Source organism: Ochotona curzoniae, unplaced genomic scaffold (assembly GCF_017591425.1).
Source record: "Ochotona curzoniae isolate NIBS_2020 unplaced genomic scaffold, NIBS_Ocur_1.0 scaffold_2476, whole genome shotgun sequence".
Lineage (NCBI taxonomy): Eukaryota > Metazoa > Chordata > Mammalia > Lagomorpha > Ochotonidae > Ochotona > Ochotona curzoniae.
The window spans coordinates 491,827-515,115 of NW_024467095.1; the positions used below are offsets into that span (position 1 = coordinate 491,827).

At 47.2% G+C, this 23,289-nt stretch overlaps 1 protein-coding gene across 3 annotated transcripts in view; it reads left to right on the forward strand.

The window, feature by feature from the left end:
• The window catches only part of UBE2H (ubiquitin conjugating enzyme E2 H), a 55,276-nt gene that overhangs the window by 21,119 nt on the left and 10,868 nt on the right, over window positions 1–23,289 (forward strand). Inside the window, exons 1-5 of one of the 3 annotated variants that reach the window (XM_041002187.1) lie at window positions 9,071–9,153; window positions 9,429–9,558; window positions 9,655–9,729; window positions 16,340–16,379; window positions 17,523–17,575. In XM_041002187.1, coding sequence (XP_040858121.1) covers window positions 9,516–9,558; window positions 9,655–9,729; window positions 16,340–16,379; window positions 17,523–17,575 — 211 coding nt within the window. In that variant the 5' untranslated portion in view covers window positions 9,071–9,153; window positions 9,429–9,515. Of the gene's footprint in view, window positions 1–9,070; window positions 9,154–9,428; window positions 9,559–9,654; window positions 9,730–16,339; window positions 16,380–17,522; window positions 17,576–23,289 lie in introns of those variants that run through there. The other 2 variants (XM_041002186.1, XM_041002188.1) reach the window with 2 other exon arrangements.

The window sequence follows — 23,289 nt, forward strand, 5'->3', positions numbered from 1 at the left end:
GGGCATGGTTCAAGTCCTGGCTGTTAGATACCCCCTGGTCCAACGCCTTGGGCCCCTTACATCCACACGGGTGACAGGGAGAAAGCTCCTGGCTCCCCGTTTGTCCCACAACTTTGACTGTGTGGCCATTTTGGGAGTGAACAAAACAATGGAAGATCTTTCTCTGTCACTCTTAACTCCCACTTTCAAGTCAAATAAATCTTTGAAAGAAAAAAAGTAAGTACGTGTTGGCATAGGCATATTGGTAGGAAATTTTGATCTTGTGTTTTAGCCACTAGACTGCAGTCCCAGCCTCCTAGCTTCTGTTAGGTCCAAGGAGTGTGTTATTCAAAGGTGGGTCGTTGAGGAGCTGGGAAAACCCTGAGCGTTCCATGCATCCTCGGGAGAATCCTGTGGAGGGGGGATTACCTTTAACCTTACACTTCTAACTGCTTGATGTTGAAAAATTAGTCTTCCATGTTGTTTCTGAAATAGACTATTAGTTTAGAGTTAGAAGCTCTCAATGAGAGAAATATGTTTGTGATTAAAAAAAAAATAGAAGCATGTTTCCTGGTACCCCTGTCTGGGTGTTTTCTTAAAACAAAAACCCTGGGGAACTGATGCTGTCTGCGCAGACCCCAGCATGCATTTAGTTGAACACACAACAGTTTAACAGGAGGGCAAGCGGAAATGGTACCGTATATTCTCAAGGCAGGAGCTGAACTGTTGAATGTACTTCTGTCTTCAGCAATTGTAATAGATGTTAATACCTTGCCAACCAAAGTAGGCTGGATCAGTTGGCTACAAGGTGAGTGTTGTCAAATGAACAAAGTGAAGCAGTGTAATCTTGAGTGTGAGCCTGAGCAAATGGCACTTTTGCGGGTGGGTTGACCATTAGCTGTGAGCATGCACAGTGCGTGTTTGGGCAAGTGGACAGGTGTTCTGTGTGTGTGCTGGTAACTTTGAAGCCTTGCTTCCATTTCCAGAAATGAATCTAAAACAGAAAAACCGCTCTCCTTCTCCTTAGCTTTCAAAACAAATTAAGGCTGGTAAGTCTGAACTGGACTGTTTTGAAAGCGTCAGAGGAATGGCTGTAGTCTTGGGAAATGATTTTTTCCCCCTGAGATTCAAAAAACCTGTTGAAACTTGAGCATAAATGCATGGTTTTAAAAGCCTGAGAAGAAAACCCCAGGTCACTAACCCCTGTGCATACTGTGTTTCAAAGGCCGAGGAGTTGAAAGCAGATTTGTCAAGATCTGTGCAAGCTGTGGCAGACAAGAGCCGCTGGCTGCCTGGACACTGCTTTCCTGTTCTCTGGCTCCCTAGCTCTGAATCTGTGTCATGGCAGAGGACTCCCGTGTGAAGCCAGTTAATAATGCCCATTAAAACTTTGTGTTTAGGAAATTAGAGCCCTGGAGTGAATCTAATTATCTGCCTATAAAAAAAAAAAGCTGAAGTCATTTGAAGAGAAATTAACAGGTGCAGGAATATGAGCCATTTGGAAACTTAAAATGCATCTGAAAAAAGCCTTAGTGTCAGAGTTTTTATGGATTTCTTCTGTCTTTTTAATAATTGAACTTGATGTGAGTGAGAAATTCATTTTAACAGATAGATTATGAGGCTGGCAAAGGTCAAGGGATTATTTATTATTATAGATATCTTTCCATTACCTTTGGTGTATTTCCATATCCTGAGCTAATGATTCAAACAAAAATCTGTGGAACTCAGCATCTTGTGGCGCGTGAGGTGTGAGGGGGACTTGGTAGCAGCGGCCGTACTGGGGGAACCTCTGGAAGGTTTCCCGCTGCAGCTTTGCCAAGCCTGCTTGCTTCTGCTTTGGCTGCAGGTGCAGGCAGGCTGCTTTCTGTTTCAAAAGTTCGGTCTGGGTGCTCTGAAAACCGCATCTGCGGGGAGAGGGTCTGGAGTTTTTAGGAGGGCAGAGGTGTTACCTGCCTGAAAGCCCCAGTAGTGCATGCAGTGTGTAGTTCAGAGTCAGAGGCAACTGATGAAGGAATCTTCTCGCAGTTGGACAGAAGAGTGAGCCGGCCCAGTGATTGTTGTCTTGGCTTTTGCCACTCCGTCCAGGCTGGGAAGCTAATTGCGCATCCCCTCAAGATGCGGTCCTATAGGACTGGAAGCTGTCCTTTGGTCTGCAGCTTCAACGGTAAGAAGCTTCTGGAGTGCTCACCTGTGCCAGATGCTAACAGCTGACACGGGAGTGCTTCAGTAATGCCCCAGTTCCTCACGACTCCAAGGGGTAGGTGGCCAACATTTCTGCTGTTCACAGATAAAAAGCTCAAGCCAAGTAAGGTGCAGAGCTGGGCCACAAATTGAGATTGTCCACCTTGGGGTCTTCATCTCAGCCCTGCTCAGCTCTAAGTTACAGACCATGCCCTGGCTGTGTGGCAAGGACGGTCTTATTTCCTAGAGAAAGTGGGATCAGAGAAGATGAGCAGTTCTTAGTCAGAAAATTCATGCTGGACCCAGAATTCGAACCTGTGTCAACTTGAAGTGAAAAAGCTTTTAATCTTTCCTGGTGAGTTCTGTGACTAGGCTACTGCGCCAGGCCCAGTAAAAAATATTCTCATAGATGAGGACTAATGTTGCATAGTAAAATAGTGGGAAACAAATACAAGTGTGGGCTAAATTGCCTTTCATCCTGAGAAATTACATTCTGAGTCCTAAGTAATGAATTTAAGAACTTTTGCAACAAAACTTAAATCTGGTGAGGACTCGGTGAATCCCTAATATTACGTGAACTTCTTACTGTTCCCCCTTTGCCACCTGTCTAGCTGTTACAGAAACCTTGCAGCTTCTAGAAGCAGCCAAAATTCTTGGGAGAAATGGGTTAGTCCTGGAAAGATCCAAGTTCATCTGCACAGTAGGGCATCTCAAAGAATCCTCTTTATTGAAGTGCAGCTAGTTCGATCTAGGAAAAGCATATTCCAGTAACGTCCCTTGGGATTATCCTTGGCGCGACGGGGGATGAGGAGTGTTGTGCGTTATCGCCCTTGGGGTTAGTCCCAAGCAAACTGTAAAAGGCAGAAACTTGGAGACCGCAGACAAAAGTGTGGCTTATTCACCGGCATGCACTAGTTAGGCTCCTAAATCTTACCGAGATTGAGAGATGGCTTCAGAAGAACTGTCACTGTTTTGGGTTGAAACATATTGAAGATTCTTCATTTAACGCCACGTTCAGTCTAGGTCTTGTATAGAAACGACCCTGGAGTGTCAGCCGTAACAGTCACCATGGCGCGGATTTGTAGTATCTGCTGATTTCTGAAGTGCAATCAATTACCATACTGATTTCAGGCTACCAATGCGATATCACTGATGTTCGGATTGGCTTAACCCCAGCTGTTATAGCGGTTTGGGGAGTAAACCAGTGGATGAAGGTCTTTGTCTCGCCTTCTCTCTGTAAATCTACCCTTCCAATAGAAATAAATCTTTGAAAAAAAGTAAATTGGCTTCGTATCTGTCATCTACGTGTGTCTAAAAGCCTCAGCAGCCATGTACTGTCTGTATGCGAGATGTGTAAACTTGTGCAGCTCGACTCCCTGTCGTCTTCTGACTGGCCTTTCTGGCATCGTCTACTACTGTCTGGCCACACGCACCTGTGCGCTGGTTCCAGGCAGTGTGCTGCATCAGAGCTGTGGCCAGGCCTGCAGCCCGCCTGCCCTGCTCTCATCACCACGCGCCTTGTTCTGACTCTCCTGCTTTTCCTGAAGTCTGGCACATTTTCTTATGCAAGATGTTCTTTGCTGATCACGCCATCATACAACTTATTTTGAACTTAAGATTTTAAAAAGTTATTTGGAAGATTTTCCATCTGCTAATTTACTCATCGATGTCCACAAGGTATGGGGCTGACGCCAGGAGCCTCAAGCTTAGTGTGGGTCTCCGTGTGAGTGCCAGAGACCCAAGTGCTGAGTCATCCCTGCTGCCTCCCAGGGTGCACAGGAACAGGAAACTGAGCCAGGAATACAGCCGACTACACCAAGCACTCTGAAATGGGTGGCAAGCATCCCCAGGGATGTATAACCAGATGCCCACTGCTTGGCATTCTGCAGCGTGCATCAAAATCTATTTTTTTTTTAATGGAGTTGTCTGGTTTTCCCTCAAAAAAGTTGTATAAACTGTGATGTTTGGAAATGTTCTAGAAGCCAATTTAGCTTTGCTAAAAACAAATGTTATAAGCGTTTCTTGAGGACAGCAACCCTATAAGCAGGTGTTCCAACACACTGATCAGTTCTGTGACATAGCTGGGAGAAGAGCTCCGAGGCGCTGCAGACCTGAGGGCGGAGAGTCGTGTGTGGTTTGTCTCTAAGCCAGTGTAACTCCCTAGAATGCACTCTGGAGATTGCATCTCTGCCTTGAGTTCACCCTGGACTTCAGACTCTGGCAAGGATTAAAATTCTAGAATCTGTCCTTAAAGAGTATTTGTTTTCTTCAACCTGACGTTACTGCACTTGTAGACTAGCAGGAACTCTGAGCGCTGTGTCTCGCTGCTTTCCTTCCTGCCCGGGAGCCACTGCTCAGTATTCTGAAAAAACTTTATTTTCTCAGTAACTTAAATGATAAGCAAATTGTTTTTCTGTTAGCTTTATTTTTTTAAAAAAGGATTTATTTATTTTTATTACAAAATCAGATATACAGAGAGGAGGAGAGACAGAGAGGAAGATCTTCTGTCTGATGATTCACTCCCTAAGTGAGTGCAATGGCTGGTACTGCACCGATCCGAAGCCAGGATCCAGGAACTTCTTCCGGGTCTCCCTCACAGGTGCAGGGTCCCAAAGCATTGGGCCGTCCTTGACTGCTTTCCCAGGTCACAGGCAGGGAGTTGGACAGGATATGGAACTGCTGGGATTAGAACCGGTGCCCATATGGGATCCCGGAGCATTCAAGGCTATGACTTTAGCCACTAGGCCATGCTGCCGGGCCCTCTGTTAGCTTTAAAAGTTGACATTTTGTCTGAAAAAAATGACAGATGTAAGGGGCAGACCAATGGTGCAGTACTCAAATGCCCCTTGGGACACACTCATCTTGTACAGTAACAGGTGGGTTTGGGCCCCTGCATCCTTCTAGATTTTGCTTTAATGCTAGTGTACACCCGCCGAGGCAGTATGCAGTGGCTCAGGTAGCTGGGTCATTGATAGCCACATGAGATTCCCGGTCTGGGCTTGGGGCTGGGCCTTGGCTGTTAGCAATTAAAGAAAAAAAAAATTTTTTTTTTAAATTTATTTGAAAGGCACAAAAAAGAGAAAGAGGCAGAGAGATAGGCGAAGGGAGATACACGTGTTCACAGTGCCCATATGGAATGCTGATGTAGCAGGTGGCAGCTTAACCCACTGCCCCCCAGTACTAGCTCCTGTTAGCTGCTGATACTCACCTTTTTTCTCAAGGTTCCACAGGCTGCTTGCTTACCTCATGTCCTTATCTCGTCACTGAATGATTCGTTTTTTTCCCATCTGCATGTTTGCAGAATTAGAATCCCAAATCTGATCTCTAGCCTCGGATGGCCAAATGCCTATGGCGTCTCTTGGCTGCTCTTCAGGCAGCTTGGAATCCACCTGTCCTAAATGGGACCTGTCTACTGTCATTCCCAAATAATGCACACTGGAGACCTTGGAATTGATCATGCTTGGCTTCTTAGATTCGCCTCTTTCTTGAGTTCTTAGCTTCTGACTCTAGGCTATCCTTTCCTTTTGTTGGGAGAACAACTCCCAAGTATTTGTGTGCTAAGCAAGTTACTTCCCTAGCTCATGAATCTGAAAGGTGAAGCTGGAAAGCCAGGATTTAATTTTCAGTGGATTCTCCCCCTCCATGGGGCGTAGCTGCGAGCCAACACCATAACTAGAAGGTTTTGTGAGAAAGACTTGGACCAAGAGCAGTGAAGATGGAGCAAGGATAAAATGGCCCGGCACCACCTTCCACCACCATCCCATCCCAGTGGGAGCTGTTGGGACGAGGAGACCGACCTCTGTAAGCAGAAGTTCCTTTTCTTCCACGCCTCAGTTGCTTCCAGGGCTTTGCCCAGTATTTGGGAAATTTGTTTTTGGCATTTTTACAGTGTTTGGTTTGACCCTTTGCATCAGAATGTGTTGCTTCTTCCCTTGGGAGTGAATTCAGTCAGGACCTATACTTCAGTCTTGCGTTATAGGAAGCCATGCTTTCTGCTTCACACGGCTCAGACCCTTCCTGTCAGGAGTTGAGTTCTTTGAGATGTGCTGTTGTTTCATGTCAGAGGAGATTGCACTGTTGCTTCCGTGCAAAGATGAAATGCGAATCTCCTTCCAGGGCTCACCAGTATCACCACTTCCTGTGTCAGGGTAGAGCATCTTCTGAGGCCTCCCTTACCACTGCCTGTCGCTTTTAGCTTCCTTTCAGACACACGTGCGTCGGCAGGGCAGCTCCAGATTCAACATAATTCGCAGTGTATAACCGGTTTTTGTTCAGCACCCACAGTAGGCCAGCTCTCTAAGTGAAATGCCAAAAAGAAGGTTCTTGTCTTTTTGGAACTGGAACTGCGTTGCATGTGAGGGAGGGTGTCACCAGAGGAAATGGTGCTGCTAGTAAGACTGCAGGTCCATGGACAAGTTCATTGAGTAGAGAGTAAAGGAGGGGCTGTGAACATAGTGACATTAAAATACTAGACTCGGAGATTTAGGGGCGTCTGTGTGTGTATCTCAGGTGACCAGAAAGGTCTCTGAGGAAGCTTGGCATTTAAAGCACCAACGGCAGGGAGAGACTACTGTTCGTAGACAGGGAGGTTGGGGCTGGGCAGCAGAAATAGTCACTGCAGAGCACCAAGGAGGAAGAGAGCTTGGGTGCTGGGGTTTCAGGAAGTGAAAGATGCATGCCTGGAGAGGCGGGGAGGACGGTAAGACAGTCATTACAGGCTTTGATGAGTGAGTCAGCCACTGCTGAAACAGTTCTTGTAGGTTAAAAGCTGGTTAGCATTAGGACACTTAGAACCCGTGATTCCTGATAGATGTTGCACTGCAGGTGCACTTTGCAGATGCTGCAGCAGCCAGGTCTAAAGCCAGGGTCTAGAACTCGACCGTGTCTTCTGTATCCAAGCGCTGGAACCATCACCTGCTACCCCTCACAGTGTGTAGTCATCGGGACCTGGTCTGGCAGCAAGAGGCTGAACTTGAATCCGGCACTTGCATATGCCACAAGCAGTGTCTTAACTGCTGCCTGGAACACCTGCCCCCCTGAAGCGTGTGATTCTAAATGTTTTCATATTCTCTTCTGGAATTTTTTTGAACATTTATTTTCATTGGAAAGGCAGATGTGCAAAGAGGAGACAGGAAGATCTTCTTTTGGGTAGTTCATTCCCCAAGGAGCTGAATCGGCCACACCTGAGCTGATCTGAAGCCAGGAGCTTGTCCAGCAGTTCCACGAGGGTGCAAGGAGTTGTTCAGGTCACAAGCAGAGAGTTGGAGCAGAAGTGGAGCATCTGGGACATGAATCAGCATCCATGTGGGATTTTGGCGCTTGCAAGTGAAGTATTTTCCAATTGAGCCATTGCATCAGCTCTTCTGGAATGTTAATATTCAGAAATAATGATAGAAAACCTAGAATTCAGACTTTAAGTGGACTGTTTCTAAATTTGAGGTGCTCCTTTTGCTTGAATTCCTATCCCTAGTGATCCTGGAACACAGCAATATTGAGATTTTTCAAGGACACCACATTGAGGATTTTCTTGCAGTCTTCCTTGGTCATCATTATTGTCTGTTGCTTTATGCTTTCATGTAACTATTGATGAGTATTTAAAATATTAATTGAAAGATTACAAAGAGAAGGAGAGAGATTTTCCATCTCCTAGTTTGCTCTCCAAGTTGCTGCACCAGCCAGGCTGAAGCCGGGAGCGAGCATCCCCAAGGATGGACCATGTTGTGCTGCTTTCCAAAGTGTATCCACAGGGAGCTGGATGAGAAGTGGAACAGCTGGGCCTGGCATGGTAGCCTAGTGGCTAACGTGCTTCCCTTGCCTGTGCCGGGGTCCCATGTGGGCGCTGGTTGTTACCCTAGCTGCTGCATTTCCCTTCCCGCTCCCTGCATGTGGCCTGGGAAAGCATTGGAGAACGGCCCAAAGCCTTGGGAGACCCAGAAAAGGCTCCTGGCTTTAGATTGGCTCGGCTCCAGCCATTGTAGCCATGTGGGGAGTGAATCATTGGACAGATCTTCCTTTCCTCTGTAAATCTGACTTTCCACTAAAAATAAATAAATCTTTTTTTTAAAGATTTATTTTTATTATGTTTTTATTGGAAAGGCGATATACAGAGAGGAGAGACAGAGAGGAAGATCTTCCATCCGATGATTCACTCCTCAAGTGAGCACAACGGCCGATGCTATGCCGATCCGAAGCCAGGATCCAGGAGCCTCTTCTGGGTCTCCCACGCGGGTGCAGGGTCCCAAAGCTTTGGGCCGTCCTTGACTGCTTTCCCGGGCCACAGGCAAGGAGCTGGAAGGGAAGCGGGGCTGCCGGGATAGAACCGGCGCCCATATGGGATCCCGGGCGTGCAAGGTGAGGACCTTAACCATTGTGCCATCGTGCCGGGCCCATAAATAAATCTTTTTTTTAAAAAAAAGATTATTCAGCCTGTACTGAATGATGTTTTCTGTGTGTACTAGTCAAGACTGGCTGAGTAAGGACTTGGCCAAAAATGCGTCCTGCTTCATTGAGTCCTTGTGACCTACAGGACACAGGTTTGGAGAGAACAAAATACAATTTTAAAGCTTTCAGAATTTTATATTTTCCCTCTATAAAGATGATTTTGACATTTCCTTTATGGGGCCAACACTGTGGTGTAGCCGGAACGGCCACCACTTGCAGTATGTTTTTTCTTCTACACTCAGATCTAGTAAGTGGCAGTTGTAGAATTTGAACACCAGACCCTCAGAATCCAAAGCTTATTCATCTGCTTAAGAGTTTTTACTTTTATTGCCTCTTAAACTATGGAATTGTTATATCTTTTGTATTTGATAACTGTCAAATTTTGGTCACTGTAAATGGTATATTTTGGGGACATCATCAGTTTTCTTCCCAGTACTGTAAAAACCGGTGTAATTTCCTTTACTGTCCGCCTTAGCATTGAGAGTAAACACGAGGTTACCATCCTGGGAGGACTCAACGAGTTCGTAGTGAAGTTTTATGGACCACAAGGAAGTAAGTAAACGTACCGGTGTGTGTTTTCTTGCCACCATCGTCTTTGTTCGTTACTGGGCAGTGGGAATATGAACTGGAAGACGGCGTGCAGAGTGTTGGCAGACTAGATGTGATGGGGCTGCAGCACAGTGAGAAGGCCTGGAGTGACAAACGGAAACGTCTTGATGTGACAGTGTTAGCCAGGTGGTCGGTGGGTGGTCGGGAGCCCTGTTGGTGTTTTGATTGGGGGAAGGCACTTGAAGGCTTGTTTTCCTTTCTTGGTTTTGTTTTTACAGAAGAGAAAGGAGCAAGGCTAATAATTCCCAAGTGATTGAATCGTGTTTTAACATTGGACAGTTGGGTCAGTTTAGGGGAGAGAATGAATGTTGGCTTCTCTTCTAAAAGAAAAGTGTCTTAATCCAGATGGTGGGTATTGTTGGGCGGAGTAGAGCCCCGACTCTTGAAGGGAATCGTTTGGAAGATTATCTAAGCTGAAGTTGAACACTGTTGCTCTGATTTCAGCCCCCTATGAAGGCGGAGTGTGGAAAGTCAGAGTGGATCTGCCTGATAAATACCCTTTCAAGTCGCCATCTATCGGTATGTGACTTATCTGTGGGAATTAATTAATTCCAAAAATGGGGACTACTGTCTTTTGTGATTTGGAGGAATTCCATAGTGTGATCAAAGATAATTAAATACAACACCCTTTGCATGATTAAAATAACAGAGTCTCTAGATTTTCTTTTGGTGTTAGATGAAACTAACTTTGAGGCCCACTGCCCATTCCAATTGTTAGCAGCAAAATAAGGGATTTATCTTGGGTTTCTTGTCATGAATCTAATAGTATCAGTTTTGTCACAGCAGCTCTGGGTACACAGGGATGAAGTGGTCCTTACTCTCCACTTGCAGTCTCCTTAGCCTCTGAAGAGCAGACAAAGGAGTAGATGCCTCAGTGGAGCTGGAGGAGAGGTGCGCTGTGCTCACCTCCATCTTTCTCCTGCCTCAGCTGGTGACCTTGGCCAACCACCGAGGCACTCAGTGATAATTGAAATATTTTAATGTCAGATACTATAAAGATAACAGCTAACTGAAGATTGATACTTTAAAACGTTCTGATTACTCTAGTTAAGCCAGTGTTTTTCTCTTCAGTTTATACACAGCTTCAAAGTATTAAGTGTAAGTGTCATTGGAATACACTGCTTGTCTTTGGCTGGTATAAACAGGCCTCGTGCTCAGCTTCAGAATGCAAGTTAGACTACTTGTCATCCATCCCTACTCTGAACAAAGGCTTGGTTTTAAAGTGGAGCAAAGTGGAGTTGTCTGCAGTGATTCCAGGCCCCACATCTGTGTGTGTGGTCAGGAGCACACGGCTGTAGGGCAGTCCCTGGCCACGTCCCACTGAGCACCAGCACCTCCTCCCAACCCTGAGCCGCTCGTGAGCTTCAGAGTTCTATGGTGTAGAAACGCTACAGTGCGTCTGTAATTCCTTGGACTGGGGAGCTCTTAGTGTTTATTTAAAGAACAAACTGGTACATTTTTTTGATGTTTCTAAGCCTAGTAATTGAGAAAGTAAAATATTTTCTGGATAGTAGAATTAGAAATTGCATCATTGCTGCCATTGCTGCTAGGGCCCTGAATTGAGTTATGAATGGTAAAAACAGGCTGTGAGATGTTGAGCCAAGTACATATACCTTAAACACCTGCATTTGGGGTGACAGCCCTTCCCCTAGCTCCACCCTGGGCAGCAGCATGGAAGGTCGCTCATTCAGAGGACTCTTGATGGAGTTTGTGGTTCCCTCTCCCCAGCTGACTGATTCTCTTTGGCCACTTCTTCCTATTTGGACATTTTAAAATTTTCATGTAGTTGAAAGGCTGAGGGGAAAGCCAGTGTTGTGTGTGCTCTGTGAACCAGTGGGTCAAGAGTTGCTGTCCCAGAGCGGCTGGGTACTGGAAGGGTGCAAGCCTGAGCATGCATCTGTTAAACATGATTCAGATTCCATCTCCAGAGTTTTAAAGTTCCTGGTTTCTTTGTCCAGCAGGGATGCTGGCCTTTACCTAGATGCTTATTCCTGCTTCCCTCCACCTCCTTTTTTTTTTTTAACCACAGATGTAGATCTGTGCCAGAATACCTACCCAAAATAGTAAGAGTTCAGTCGAATCACTGAAATTTATCATTACAAAATGTCTAGTGTTGAGTAAAACCTAAAAATCATGTAGACCTAAGATGACTTGCTGTTCTTTCTTGTTTCCATAATAGCGGTTTTCAAAATATGTTCACTTTAAATATCTTCAAAGTAGTTCCTGGTTGAGTGGAAGCAGGTGTTGGGAAAATTCTCTAACTGCAGCCACACTCATTAGCAGGGTGACAGCATTGCCAAGAGGAAGGAGAGTGTGCCAGGGCGAACAGACAAGGTCCTGGGAACACTGCCTCCCTGTGTCCTGGCCACCTCCCTTCCTCGTGCACAAGTTCCACCATTGGTATCCTTATCCAGCATGGAACACCTTTGCCAGAAACCTCACCCTTTGCTTTACCGAAACACTTGTCAGGGAGATAGGTTCTTTTTCTTCTAACAAGTAAAAACAAACAGAAAACCTGATATTGGACGAAATTCTTTTGAAAGTATTTTTGGTAGAATTGGACTAGCAGTGCTTGTTCCTGCAAGGGCTGGTTCTGCCTCCCCTTGCCTGCTCTGGAATAGTCGGCAGCTTCTGTGGTCCTCCGTGGCATCCGACATGTGTTAGCTTTATACTTTCCAGGCTGTTTCTATCCCTAAAAATGCTGCCTTACAAAATTAATTTTCTGCAAGAGCTTTTTTAGCCATTGGGTATGTCCCCTTAAGTCCCCTGTTCCCAGAGCTTTGGCTGTTGTTGTTAAATCCTAGATTTTTCAGTCTGGTAGATCCTTAGAAATAAAAGGGGCAGGGGAGGACCAGCACTGTGGTCTGGCAAGTTTGGCTGCTGCTTGCGATGCCAGCATGCCATGGTGGAGTGTGGGTTCAAGCTAATACACCTTCCACGAATGCAGGAGAAGGTGGCCCACGTAAGTGGGTTCCTGGCACAGTCCTGGCCTTTTGTACAGTTAGCCTACTAGAAAATCTGTCTCCCTTTTCTGTATCACTCTGCCTTTCTGATAAATAAGTAAATGTTTTCCAACACAAAGATTTTGCCTCTCATATTTTCTTCACTGGTGAAGAAAGACATGCACTGAAGTGAGGGGTTTGCTAGCGCCTGCAGCGGATGGCAGAGTCTGAGCTAGACCCCGCTCCCCTCCCGAGGACCTTCTGTCCCAGTGCTCGGATGGTATTTTATTCTTCGCAGAGGCTCTGGGGACTGGGCTCAGCCCATTGAATTACTAAAGCATATGTTTACCAGGTCATGGCCCTCTCTGTTATACTCCTGGACTCAACCAAGCCAAATCTAGACTGAATTGAAAACAGTGTGGAAACTATATTGATTGCAAGTGTGCTCACCATGCATACATGCACGAGGCTCCTAACCTTTCAGAGTTTGATAACGTTTGAACCTCTCTTCGCCTTAGCTCTTCTCATGACTTAGACTTTGAGGTGCCCTGTGGCGTCAGGACGTTGGAGCAGAATCCCACCAGCTGGAGATCCGCCATTCTCCTCCTCCCCAGCTCTGAGGTGCTGCAAGGCTATCACGCCGGGCCCAACCATCTTGTTTTTTCCTCCTCATAACACACCCACGTTCAAACAGAGGATATACTCTGCTTTCTCGAAAGTTCTCCAGGGGAATTCTTAACTGTAGCCAGCAGTGAGAATCTTTGTTTTCTTACTCTTTTTTTTAAAGTTCATTTGAAAGTCAAAGGGAGCAGGGAAGACAGAGTTCTTCCATCCACTGGTTCACTTCCCACGTGGCCGCGATGACTGGGCCAAATCCAGGAGCTAAGAACCCCGTCTGGGTCCTGCATGTAGTATCTGGGACCCAAGTACTTGGGCCATGTCTGCTGCCTTCCAGCCTGTTATGAATAGGGAGCAGTATAGGGAAGTAGAACAGCCGAGCTAGGAGCCGTAAAGGAAATAGAAAAGTCAGGACCCACCCTGCAAACCCGTGGCAGCTTACTGTGGCGCACTGCACAGGCCCAGCTTGGGAGCTTCCCCTGTAGACATGGCTCTGCTGGGTTTTCGGAGGTTGCCATCTGCTGAGTCACTCCTTGTGTTTACAGTGGCTGAGACTGACCCTGGGCAGAACCAGGAGGGCTCCGACAGCTTCAGCCATCCCTGCTGCCTCTTAGGCGCTACGTCAGCAGGAAGGTAGAACCTGGAGCCAGGGCTGGAACTTGAACCCAGGCGCTCAGATGAAGCCTGTGGCATCGTGTCTGTTCCCGAGGGGCCGCTGTATTTGAACGAAACAGCTTTTTTTTTTTTTTAAAGTTTTATTTATTTATTGGAAAGTCAGATATACAGAGAGGAGGAGAGACAGACAGGAAGATCTTCCGTCCAATGATTCACTCCCCAAGTGACTGCAACGGCCGATGCTATACCGATCCGAAGCTAGCATCCAGGAACTTCTTCCAGGTCTCCCACACGGGTGCAGGGTCGCAAGGCTTTGGGCCGTCCTCGACTGCTTTCCCAGGCCGTAAGCAGGGAGCTGGATGGGAAGTGGAGCTGCCGGGATTAGAACCGTGCCCATATGGGATCCCGGAGCATTCAAGGTGAGGACTTTAGCCACTAGGCCACGCTGCCAGGCCTGAAGCAGCTTTTTTTGGTGCAATTCCGTAAGCTCTGGGATTCCCCTTACCCACTTCGCCTGTATTGTTACCTGCAGTCGTAAGCCCGTCACTCCGCGCTCTCAGTGTATCCTGACATTGGAAGTCCAGCAGAGGCGGCGTTTGAAGCATCAAGAACACATTAAGTCCCATGAGTGGCTCATTACTCCCACTCAGCAAGAAGTTCCCTTGCAGGGTGTGGCAGTGTGTTCCCGTATCTGCTGATTTTTAAAAAAAGATTTATATTTTTTATTTTTGTTGGAAAGTCAGATGTTCAGAGAGGAGAGGTAGATCTTTCTTCCATTGATTTTACTTCCCAAGTGGACACAAAGGCAGAACTAAGTTGATCTGAAGCCAGGAGCCAGGAGTGGATGCAGGGTCCCAAGGCTTTGGGCCATGCTCCATGGCTTTCTCAGGCCACAAGCAGGGAGCTGGATGGGAAGTGGAGCTGCCGGAATTAGAACCGTCGTCCATATAGGATCGCGGTTCACTCAAGGCAAGGACTTTAGCCGCTAGGCTACCCCACCGGACCCGTATCTGCCAATTTGAACCTGATTTGTAACCTGAGCGTCATCTTATGAGAGGATTAAATGGTGCACAGTAGAAACTTCGGAAAGTTTTAAGTGAAAATTATGGGCAAGTTGCTTGCAGAACTTGGCCCTGCCCAGTCCCTCCGTCCTGCCGTCGCTGTGGTCTGGTCCCTGGGTGGTAGTGAGGTAGAGGGGAAGTACCCTCACCACTAATAATTCCGCACTCTAAGATTTGTACAGAGCTCTGTGTGTACGCAAAAAACAGGTCAATTGGTCTTTTTTTTTTAAGCAATACAATCTTAGATAAGTCATTTTAAACCATTTCCTGTTTGGTCACCAGGACCCTGTCCTCCAGCTGACCCAGTACATTGTTCCTCTGGGCATTCATTATCACTGAGAACAGACAGGATTGCTTTGTTTTAGTACATTGTAATGACAACTTTTCTACAGCTATGTTTCCTAATCCCACTTGAATCTATTCGCGTTGATAATACCAATCAAGTTCATTACCAGTATGCTGCATACTATCTGATCTGATTGATAGTGTTTAATTTGGTTCTTTTATAAACAGTGTTGCTACAAATATCCTGACTGCTCTCCTTGATGTGCCTAGGGTTAAGTAGTTTTTTTCCCTGCTCTTTGTTGAGGCACATAAACAGAGTGAGCTGCCCTCTGCTGGTGCCCCCTGCAGGCCACTGTGACAGCTGCGCGTGCGCTGAGCTGAAGCCAGAAACTGGGCGTTCAGTGCCAGTCTGCCGTGACGGGCACAAGGGGACTAAACACTGGGGCCATTACCGGCCACCTCCCGTGGTACCCGTCAGCCGGAAGCTGGAGCAGGACTCAAACCCAGGCGCTCAGATGTGGGCGATGGGAGTGTTCCAGCTGGCATCCTGACTGCTGAGCTCAACAGCAAGGCATCATCAGTGTCTCCATCGGCTTATTCATACCCCTAAATCTAGACTTTGAAACACCCTTAGTTTTCTGAATGAAAAATTGATCTCGAACACCAGGCTTTTCTGTTTGCGGGAGAGTCGTTGGAGCAACTCACAGGCTTCACAAACAGTAGGCATGTGGTCAGTTGGGACTGGCTTGAGCAGTCAGAGCTTGGGGTAGCTGAGGTGTCCTGTCACGGCTGCTCTGGAGTTCCTGCTGCAGTGCGCGTCTCCCCTGCCCTCTGGTGTGAGCCCCGCCCGCCGGCGGCCTGCGTGTGCAGTCTGCTCCTCCCGCTCAGCGACCTCCCCAAGAGCCTGCTGCCGCCTCTGCACCCTGAGTGCGCGAGGGCCGGGGCCAGCGCGGTGGGGAGAGTTGCCTTAGGAATTCATTGAGGATGACATGAAGTAGAGTCCTAAGGAAGTGACGCAGCTGGCCGAGTGACAGCTCCCACAGAGGACCTGCTGTGACGCGGCGTCCTCGTGTAGACCGAATTCCTGATGCTGAAGACGCGGGGGGCTCGTTTCTCCTGACAATTTAAACCACAGTGTGTTTAGTTCTGTACTTTTTGTTGAGTAAAATGTAAGTGATTTGTTTTTGAAGCTCCTCGCCTCATTTCCTGGTCGCCTCAATTTTAATCAAAACTGGGTTTCTTTGCATGAGTAGCCTGTACTTAAAGGAAATATTTTGGCCACTGTTGTCATGAAATCCTTTAACATTTCAACAGCTTCATTCATGTTCCGCACTAGGTGTGGCCAGTGATAGCAGTAAAGTCCACAGCAGCGTGGGGCTGCGTGGGGCTGGCGTGGGACTCGTGTGGGGCTGCGTGGGGCTGCGTGGCCTTAATGTGACACTGGCTGTAAGCCGTGTGCTGTCACACGTTGTCCTGGGGGCCCGGCTCTCAGCGGAAGCTGTCACAGGAGTACAGTCACGTCAGTGAACTGAGCGCCATTTGCCACAATGAAGTACTTTAGCTACTCTTTGCATACTTTTTGCTGCTAATTAACATCTCTTTTTACAGGATTCATGAATAAAATTTTCCACCCCAACATTGATGAAGCGTAAGTAACTATTTAAAAATGTTTACATTTTAGCAGCAACTACTTTCGATTCAAGTTCCTCTCAGTTTTTTTTTTTTTAATGATCTTTTTGTATTTTATTGGGAAGTTATTTTGTATGAATGGTCACTTAAATGCTGGAGTCCTAGCACTGTTACCTTCTGAACCACAGACTTCAGATCCTGTGTGGCGGGCCTGGCTGGGTCCTTCCCTCCTTGTCCTCATTTTCCGGTTAACATTGAAAACTTCCCTGAATAAATGCGGTTCAAAATCTGTTTTCAACACACTGATTTTCTATTTTCAGTACTTGAAATATTTCTCAGTTCCTGAGAGGAAGGCAGGTTAGATTGCCTTTTCATTACTAATAACTGCAGTGGGTGCCCTGCTTTCCCAGCGCAGTCTCGTCGTGTTTTGTACCGCCGGTGCTTTTAAAATACACGGTTATTTCAGCTGGTGTTTTTACTTGTCATGGCGTCGTGGCACTCAGTTGTGCCTTTTCCACATGTGAGGATTTCTGAGCACATTGGAGTATGCTTTATAATGGCTCACGCCCCTGCCTTCTGTTACACGGATTTTGTACAAGGATGTCCTTTCGTGTGCTCACATTGCAGTGCTCAGATCTGGGGCCTAACGTGAGCATGAGCACGCTGAGTCTGCTCTGCCACACACCAAAACTGTGCCAGCACTTTGCTTCTCCATTCAGCAAAGGGTCCACTCCAGAATCATGTATTACATTTGATGATCATGTTTCTTTGAACTAACTTAGTTCTTAGACCTGCCTTCCTCTTCTAGAACATTGACAGTTTTAAAGAATCTAGATTCTCTCAGTGTAGGTTTGTCTGAGGTTGGCCTGAGGCAGGAGAAGCACGAACCCATGAGATGGTGTCCTGTGTCCTGCAGTCGTGTTCAGAGGGTCGCGGCCTGCCCGGCCCCCGGGTTGGCCTGCTCTCTCCCCTGCGGAGTGGCTGCTCCTCCCAGAATCCCACTGGCCATGTCTGGAGGAGACCTCCAGGCCCTGCAAGAATGCACTCCTGCTCCCCGTCGAGTGTTAGCTACTAAGACTGTTTCTCTTGATGAATAGTTGCCAAACATGTAGCTAAATAACTTTCTGATTTTTAAAAATGCTGTTGTTTCCATCTGTTTCAGGTCAGGAACTGTGTGTCTAGATGTAATTAATCAGACTTGGACAGCTCTCTATGGTGAGTTTGGCCATGGAATGTTTGTTGGGAGTTGTTGAGACGTTGACTTTAAAAATGCTGTTTGGCGTTTCCTCTCTAATTCCATGTATTCTGTTGGGAATGGGAAGGGATTTTGAGGGACTGGGTTGCAAACTTACCAGCGATAAGTTATTTTAAGTATGAACATTAGCACTGAAGTTTAAAATAAATCTGTGAGCTTCAGAACTGGAAGTGTATGACAGTATACAGACGGAACATTCTATGTGTGCGCTGTGTATACACTGGTTAGTGTGTAAGCATTCAGGTCTGGACCACTCTCAGGACGATGCCGTCAGAGGTTGGCAGGTGTCTGTTTTCTGTTCCAAAGCCTGACCAGGCTGAGAAGAACTCAGGCTTGCCTTCAGTGCTAAATCAACCACTCATCCCTTCCTTCCTTTCTCAGTCTGTCTGAACAAGGTGATCACATTTATTTCAAAACTGTAGCTTTGTTGGGCTACATCAAAGGCAAGAGAAAGAGAGTCCTTAGGGACATAGTTAAGTCCCCCGTGAGCATACTGTAAAGTATGTCTCAAATAAACCTTAAAAACTTTAAGGACGGAGATGTAGTGTGCTTGTGCTTGTGCAGTGGTATTTGTTTTTGCAGTGCCACTAGTGGAAGAAATTAAAGCCTGTCATGTAAATTTACAGCATGGCTGAATTTTGCTGTTCCTACCTCTTAACTCTAAGGTACAAATTTTCTGACAGGGTCCATGTTAAAAGTAAATGTTTCCACAGGATTTCAAAGATCGCTGGGCAGCTGAATTTAGAGGGAGGAAACCGTATAAGGTTTTTTTTTTTTAAAGATTTATTTTTATTATTTTTTCATTGGAAAGGCGGATATACAGAGAGGAGAGACAGAGAGGAAGATCTTCCGTCCGATGATTCACTCCCCAAGTGAGCGCAACGGGCCGATACTATGCCGATCCGAAGCCAGGAGCCTCTTCCGGGTCTCCCGCGCGGGTGCAGGGTCCCAAAGCTTTGGGCCGTCCTCGACTGCTTTCCCAGGCCACAGGCAGGGAGCTGGAAGGGAAGCGGGGCTGCCGGGATTAGAACCGGCGCCCATATGGGATCCCGGGCGTGCTAGGCGAGGACTTAGCCACTTGCGCCACCGCGCCGGGCCCCCGTATAAGGTTTTTGAGAAGGCTTGTGTTAAAATGCGAAAGCTGGCGTTGCTGTGCTGATGGGAGAGCAGGGCAGCCAGCGGCATCAATGCCAAGGCCAGCATTGCTGTGCTGGTGGGAGAGCAGGGCAGCCAGCGGCATCAAGGGAGTCAGCTTCATTTGATGACATTCTAGTTTTCTGTAGTGGTATAGCAACAAGCATTGTCCACTTTTTAAAAACTACCTGTACTAAATTGCCTGTATTGAAGGTTGTGTTTTTGATGGCTTTCCCATTTGATTCTCCAAATGAATTTACATCATTTCTCATCTCCTGTGGCCCTGACTCTCCCCAGAGAATCTGAGCACAAGTCCCAAGTCCCAGGAAGATGTGTTTTGAGCTTAAATTAAAAGCGTAGAGCGGAAGCCTCAGCTCCTCCCCTTTACAGAGCTTGGCTTGACGTCACGGCCTCCTCCTGGGACTGCTCATCTCTGCACAGTGAGGCACCAAGTGGATTGGGCAACTTGACAGAACACGGGAGCTCTAGAGGAAATTCCTGGAGAGTGCATGTTGTGGGCATATGCTTGGCTTTCAAAACTTTTGCGCCTAAATAAACTTGATTTTAATTGTATTTCTCATGAATTTTTGAAGTGCCTCATACTGTTCTGAATTACCACAGAGCATCAGGCCTCCTTCCCTTGAGCTGAAAATGTTTTAAGACAGTTTCAGGTAAATGAGCCGCTCACGAGGCTCCCTGGGTCTCCAGCTGGGAGCAGTCTCTGCAGACCCTACATTGTGTAGCTGCCTGTTTTTACTTTCTGCCTTGTGTATGTTTCTACCTACATGTGCTGTGCTTCTAGATTATTTCCTACCTTAAGGGCTGTGGATTGCACGTCTGGTCTGTCCTGGAGTGCAGTGCCTACCAGCACGATGGGCACAAGAATCAGTGCTAAAGGTAACAGTTGTTGAGAGACACGCGGGGCGGGGGGGAGACATCACTTTACAGGAATATCCTTCAGTGGCCCAGGGCACAACTGCAAGTCACCACACGGTGTCCTTGTGTCAACTTGTGGAGCAGGGGTTACAGGAAGGTTGGACGCTTCTGGCTTGGCCATTCCCGAAATACTTCCTCTGTCTGCAGTTCTCTGTGTGTTTCTTGCCTTCCCTCCAGCATCACTTCCTCAGAATAGCCTCCCTTCCAGCTACTCCATCTAAAAGCGTTCCCTCCCTTTGTACAGCACCCTGCTTTTAAAACCTTTTTTTTAAAAAAAAAAAAAAAAAGAAAGAAAGCTTTATATTTTTGTGGAAAGTCAGATGTACAGAGAGGAGGAGAGACAGAGAGGAAGATCTTACGTTTGATGGTTCACTCCCCAACCGGTCGCAGTGGCTGGAGCTGAGCCAATCAAAACCCAGGAACTCTTCCAGGTCTCCCACACGGGTGCAGGGTGCCAAGGCTTTGGGCTGTCGTCAACTGCCCTCCCAGGCCACAAGCAGGGAGCTGAATGGGAAGCAGGGCCGCCGGGATTAGAACCAGCAACCATATGGGATCCTGGGCGTGCAAGGCAAGGACTTTAACCACTACGCTATCACGTCGGGTCCAAAATCATTTTTAAAATCTGATATTTACTTAATGTTCACGCTGTGGTGGGGCCCAGCGCAATAACATAGTGGTTGCAGTCCTTCCCTTGCATGCCCAGGATCTAATGTGGGCACCAGTTCTAATCCCGGCGGCCCTGCTCCCTGCCTGTGGCCTGGGAAAACAGTTGAAGACGGCCCAAAGCCTTGGGACCCTGCTCCTGCATGGGAGACCCAGAGGAGCTCCTGGCTTCTGCTTTGGATTGACTCAACTCCAGCCATTGCGGTCACTTGGGGAGTGAATCATCGGACAGAAGATCTTCCTGTCTGTCTCTCCTCCTCTCTGTATATCCACCTTCCCAATAAAAAGAAATCTTTAAAGAAAAATTAGATTGTAAAACCCATAAGAGCAGGGCCCGTGCCCTGTTCTTGTCCACACACACCTGGAATGGTCACAGTGCTCAGTGAGGCTTCAGCTATGCCTTAGTGAAGTGACAAGACCTGGTAAGGTGCAGTAGTGAAAGAGAACCTAGACTCGGAGGCTGATTCCGATGGCTTCCTGCCCCATGGCACCGTGCCTGCAATATCTGATGTTGTGAGGCGTTGTCCTCACTCACAGTGCGGGTGTGCAAGCAGCTTCCAGTTACAACCAAGTTAAAGCTGCACTTCCAAAGCTTTTACTGTGGACCAGAAACTTCATAGAATAGGTTTGCCGATTCTCAATTCCTCTTGTCACAGAACAGATTTTTTTTAATAATGGCATTATTGAGTTACATTTCACAACCATACAAAAAATCGAGTAGCTTTCATCATATTCAGTTAGAGGCAACCAAAACCTTGCTCACTCCACACAGGCTGTGCCCTTTCGCCCGTCCCTGTCACCTTGTCAGCCCTGGGCACTCACTGGGCCGCTCTTGGCTCCTCTGCATTTGTGGATGGTGCTGGTCCAGAGGGTTACACACTGTGTGGCCTTTTGTGATGGCCTCTTTTCATTCTGTGTAATGTTCTTAAGGCCCATACATGTTTTAAAATTTTCTCTTATTACTGAATAATGTTTCATTACACTGACATGCCATATTGTGCTTCTCCTTCCGGGAGAGGGCGGACATGGGGCTGCTGTGAATCACCCGTCCATAAATGCTGGTGCGTAAGCCTTTGTGTGCGCCTTGGATGTGACTCCCGAGTGCAGCTGCTCGGTGGTTCAATAGAGGTCTATTTTTAACTGTATGAAGACTGTTTGAGTTTACATTTCCATCAACAGGTATGTGAGGTTCTAGATTTGATTTAAAAATTTGTTACTTTTCAATTCGTAACAACTCTTTGTTTCACTGGAAATGATGGTCGCAGATATATCCAGCAGTTTTCGTCCTGGCACTGAGAAACAGCGCTGTTGAATTTTCTTTCCTTTCAGTTTTTTATTTGAAAAGCCAAGTGAATAAGGAGAGAGAGCAAGTGAGAAAGGAGAGAGAGCAAGTGAGAAAGAGGTGTTGTGTGCACTGGTTTACTCCTCAGATAGTCACAGTGGCCAGAGCTGGGCCAGGCTGAAGCCAGAAATTTGGAACGCCGTCTGTCTCATGTGGGTGACAACAGCCCAGTCGTTTAAACCAGCGTCTCTTGCTTTCCGAGGGGCGTCTGCAGGGGCCGGATAGGACGTGGAGCAGCCACAATGCCCGCTTGTCTGCGCCGCAACGCTGGTCTCCAAAACAGACCTTGAAGAAGAGGGCCAGCACAAAAACAACTCATCACATTTATTAAGCGCTAGTGCATTGTTACATCGGCTTGCAACGCAGCTTTACTTACTTACTTATTATTTTTAAATTGGAATAGAGAGAAAGCTATTCCATTTGCTGATTCACTCCCCAAGTGGCCGCAATGGCCGGAGCTAAGCCAATCTGAAGCCAGGAGCTTCTTCCAGGTCTCCCACATGGGTGCAGGGTCCCAAGGCTTTGGGCCGTCCTTGACTGCTTTCCTAGGCCACAAGCAGGGAGCTGGATAGGAAGTAGAGCAGCCAGGACAGGAACCGGTGCCCATGTGGATTCTGGCGCATGGAAGGAGTGGACTTTAGCTGCTAGGCTATGGAGCTGGGCCCTGCACAGCATTTCAGTAAGAAAGAGTTCAACCGCATTGGTCCAAGTGAACTGAAAACAGACTCTTGTACTACATATGTGTGTGAGTCTAAGAGCTCCATAACACAAGTGTGCCACCATTGTGTCACTGGCAAGGACAGAAAAACGGGAGACAGTGCTTTGGGTGTCGTCAGAACTGTGTTGAGCAGGCCCCTGTCTTGACTTCTCAAAGTGTTTCTCAAAAAATCTCACTTTGGATCCTGCGCGATGGCCTAGGGACCAAAGTCCTCGCTTTAAACGCCCCGGGATCCCATATGGACACCAGTTCTAATCCTAGTAGCTCTACTTCCCATCCAGCTCCCTGCTTGTGGCCTGGGAAAGCAGTCGAGGACAGCCTGGGACCTTGGGCTCCTGCACCCGCGTAGGAGACCTGGAAAAAAGTTCCTGGCTTCTGGCTTTAGATCGGCACAGCACCGGCCATTGCAGTCGCGTGGGGAGTGAATTATCAGACAGAAGATCTTGCTCTCTGTCTCTCCTTCTCTCTATATATATCTGACTTTGCAATAAAAAAAAAGAATCTTTTTTAAAAATTCACTTCATGGAAAGTTTTAGGAAAAGGTAAATAATGCTTAGAGAGAGAGAAAGAAGCTGGGATTTGGCACCGTGGGTAAAACCACCGCTTGGGATGTCTGCATGCCACGGAGGAGAACCTGCTGTGAGTCAGGTTTTGTGCTGCTGACCCAGCTTTGTATTCATGTGCACCTGGGAGGTGGCAGATGGTGGCTCAGGACTTGGGTCCTGACACCCACGTGGAGACCTGGTTTGAGTACCAGGCTTCCTGCTTTGGTCTGGCTCACGCCTCGCCATTATGAGGTGTAGACGGAATGCCACATTGGGGTGGATGTTTGGCTCAGTGATTAGGACACTGCCTGGATGCCTGTGTCCGGGTTGGAGTGC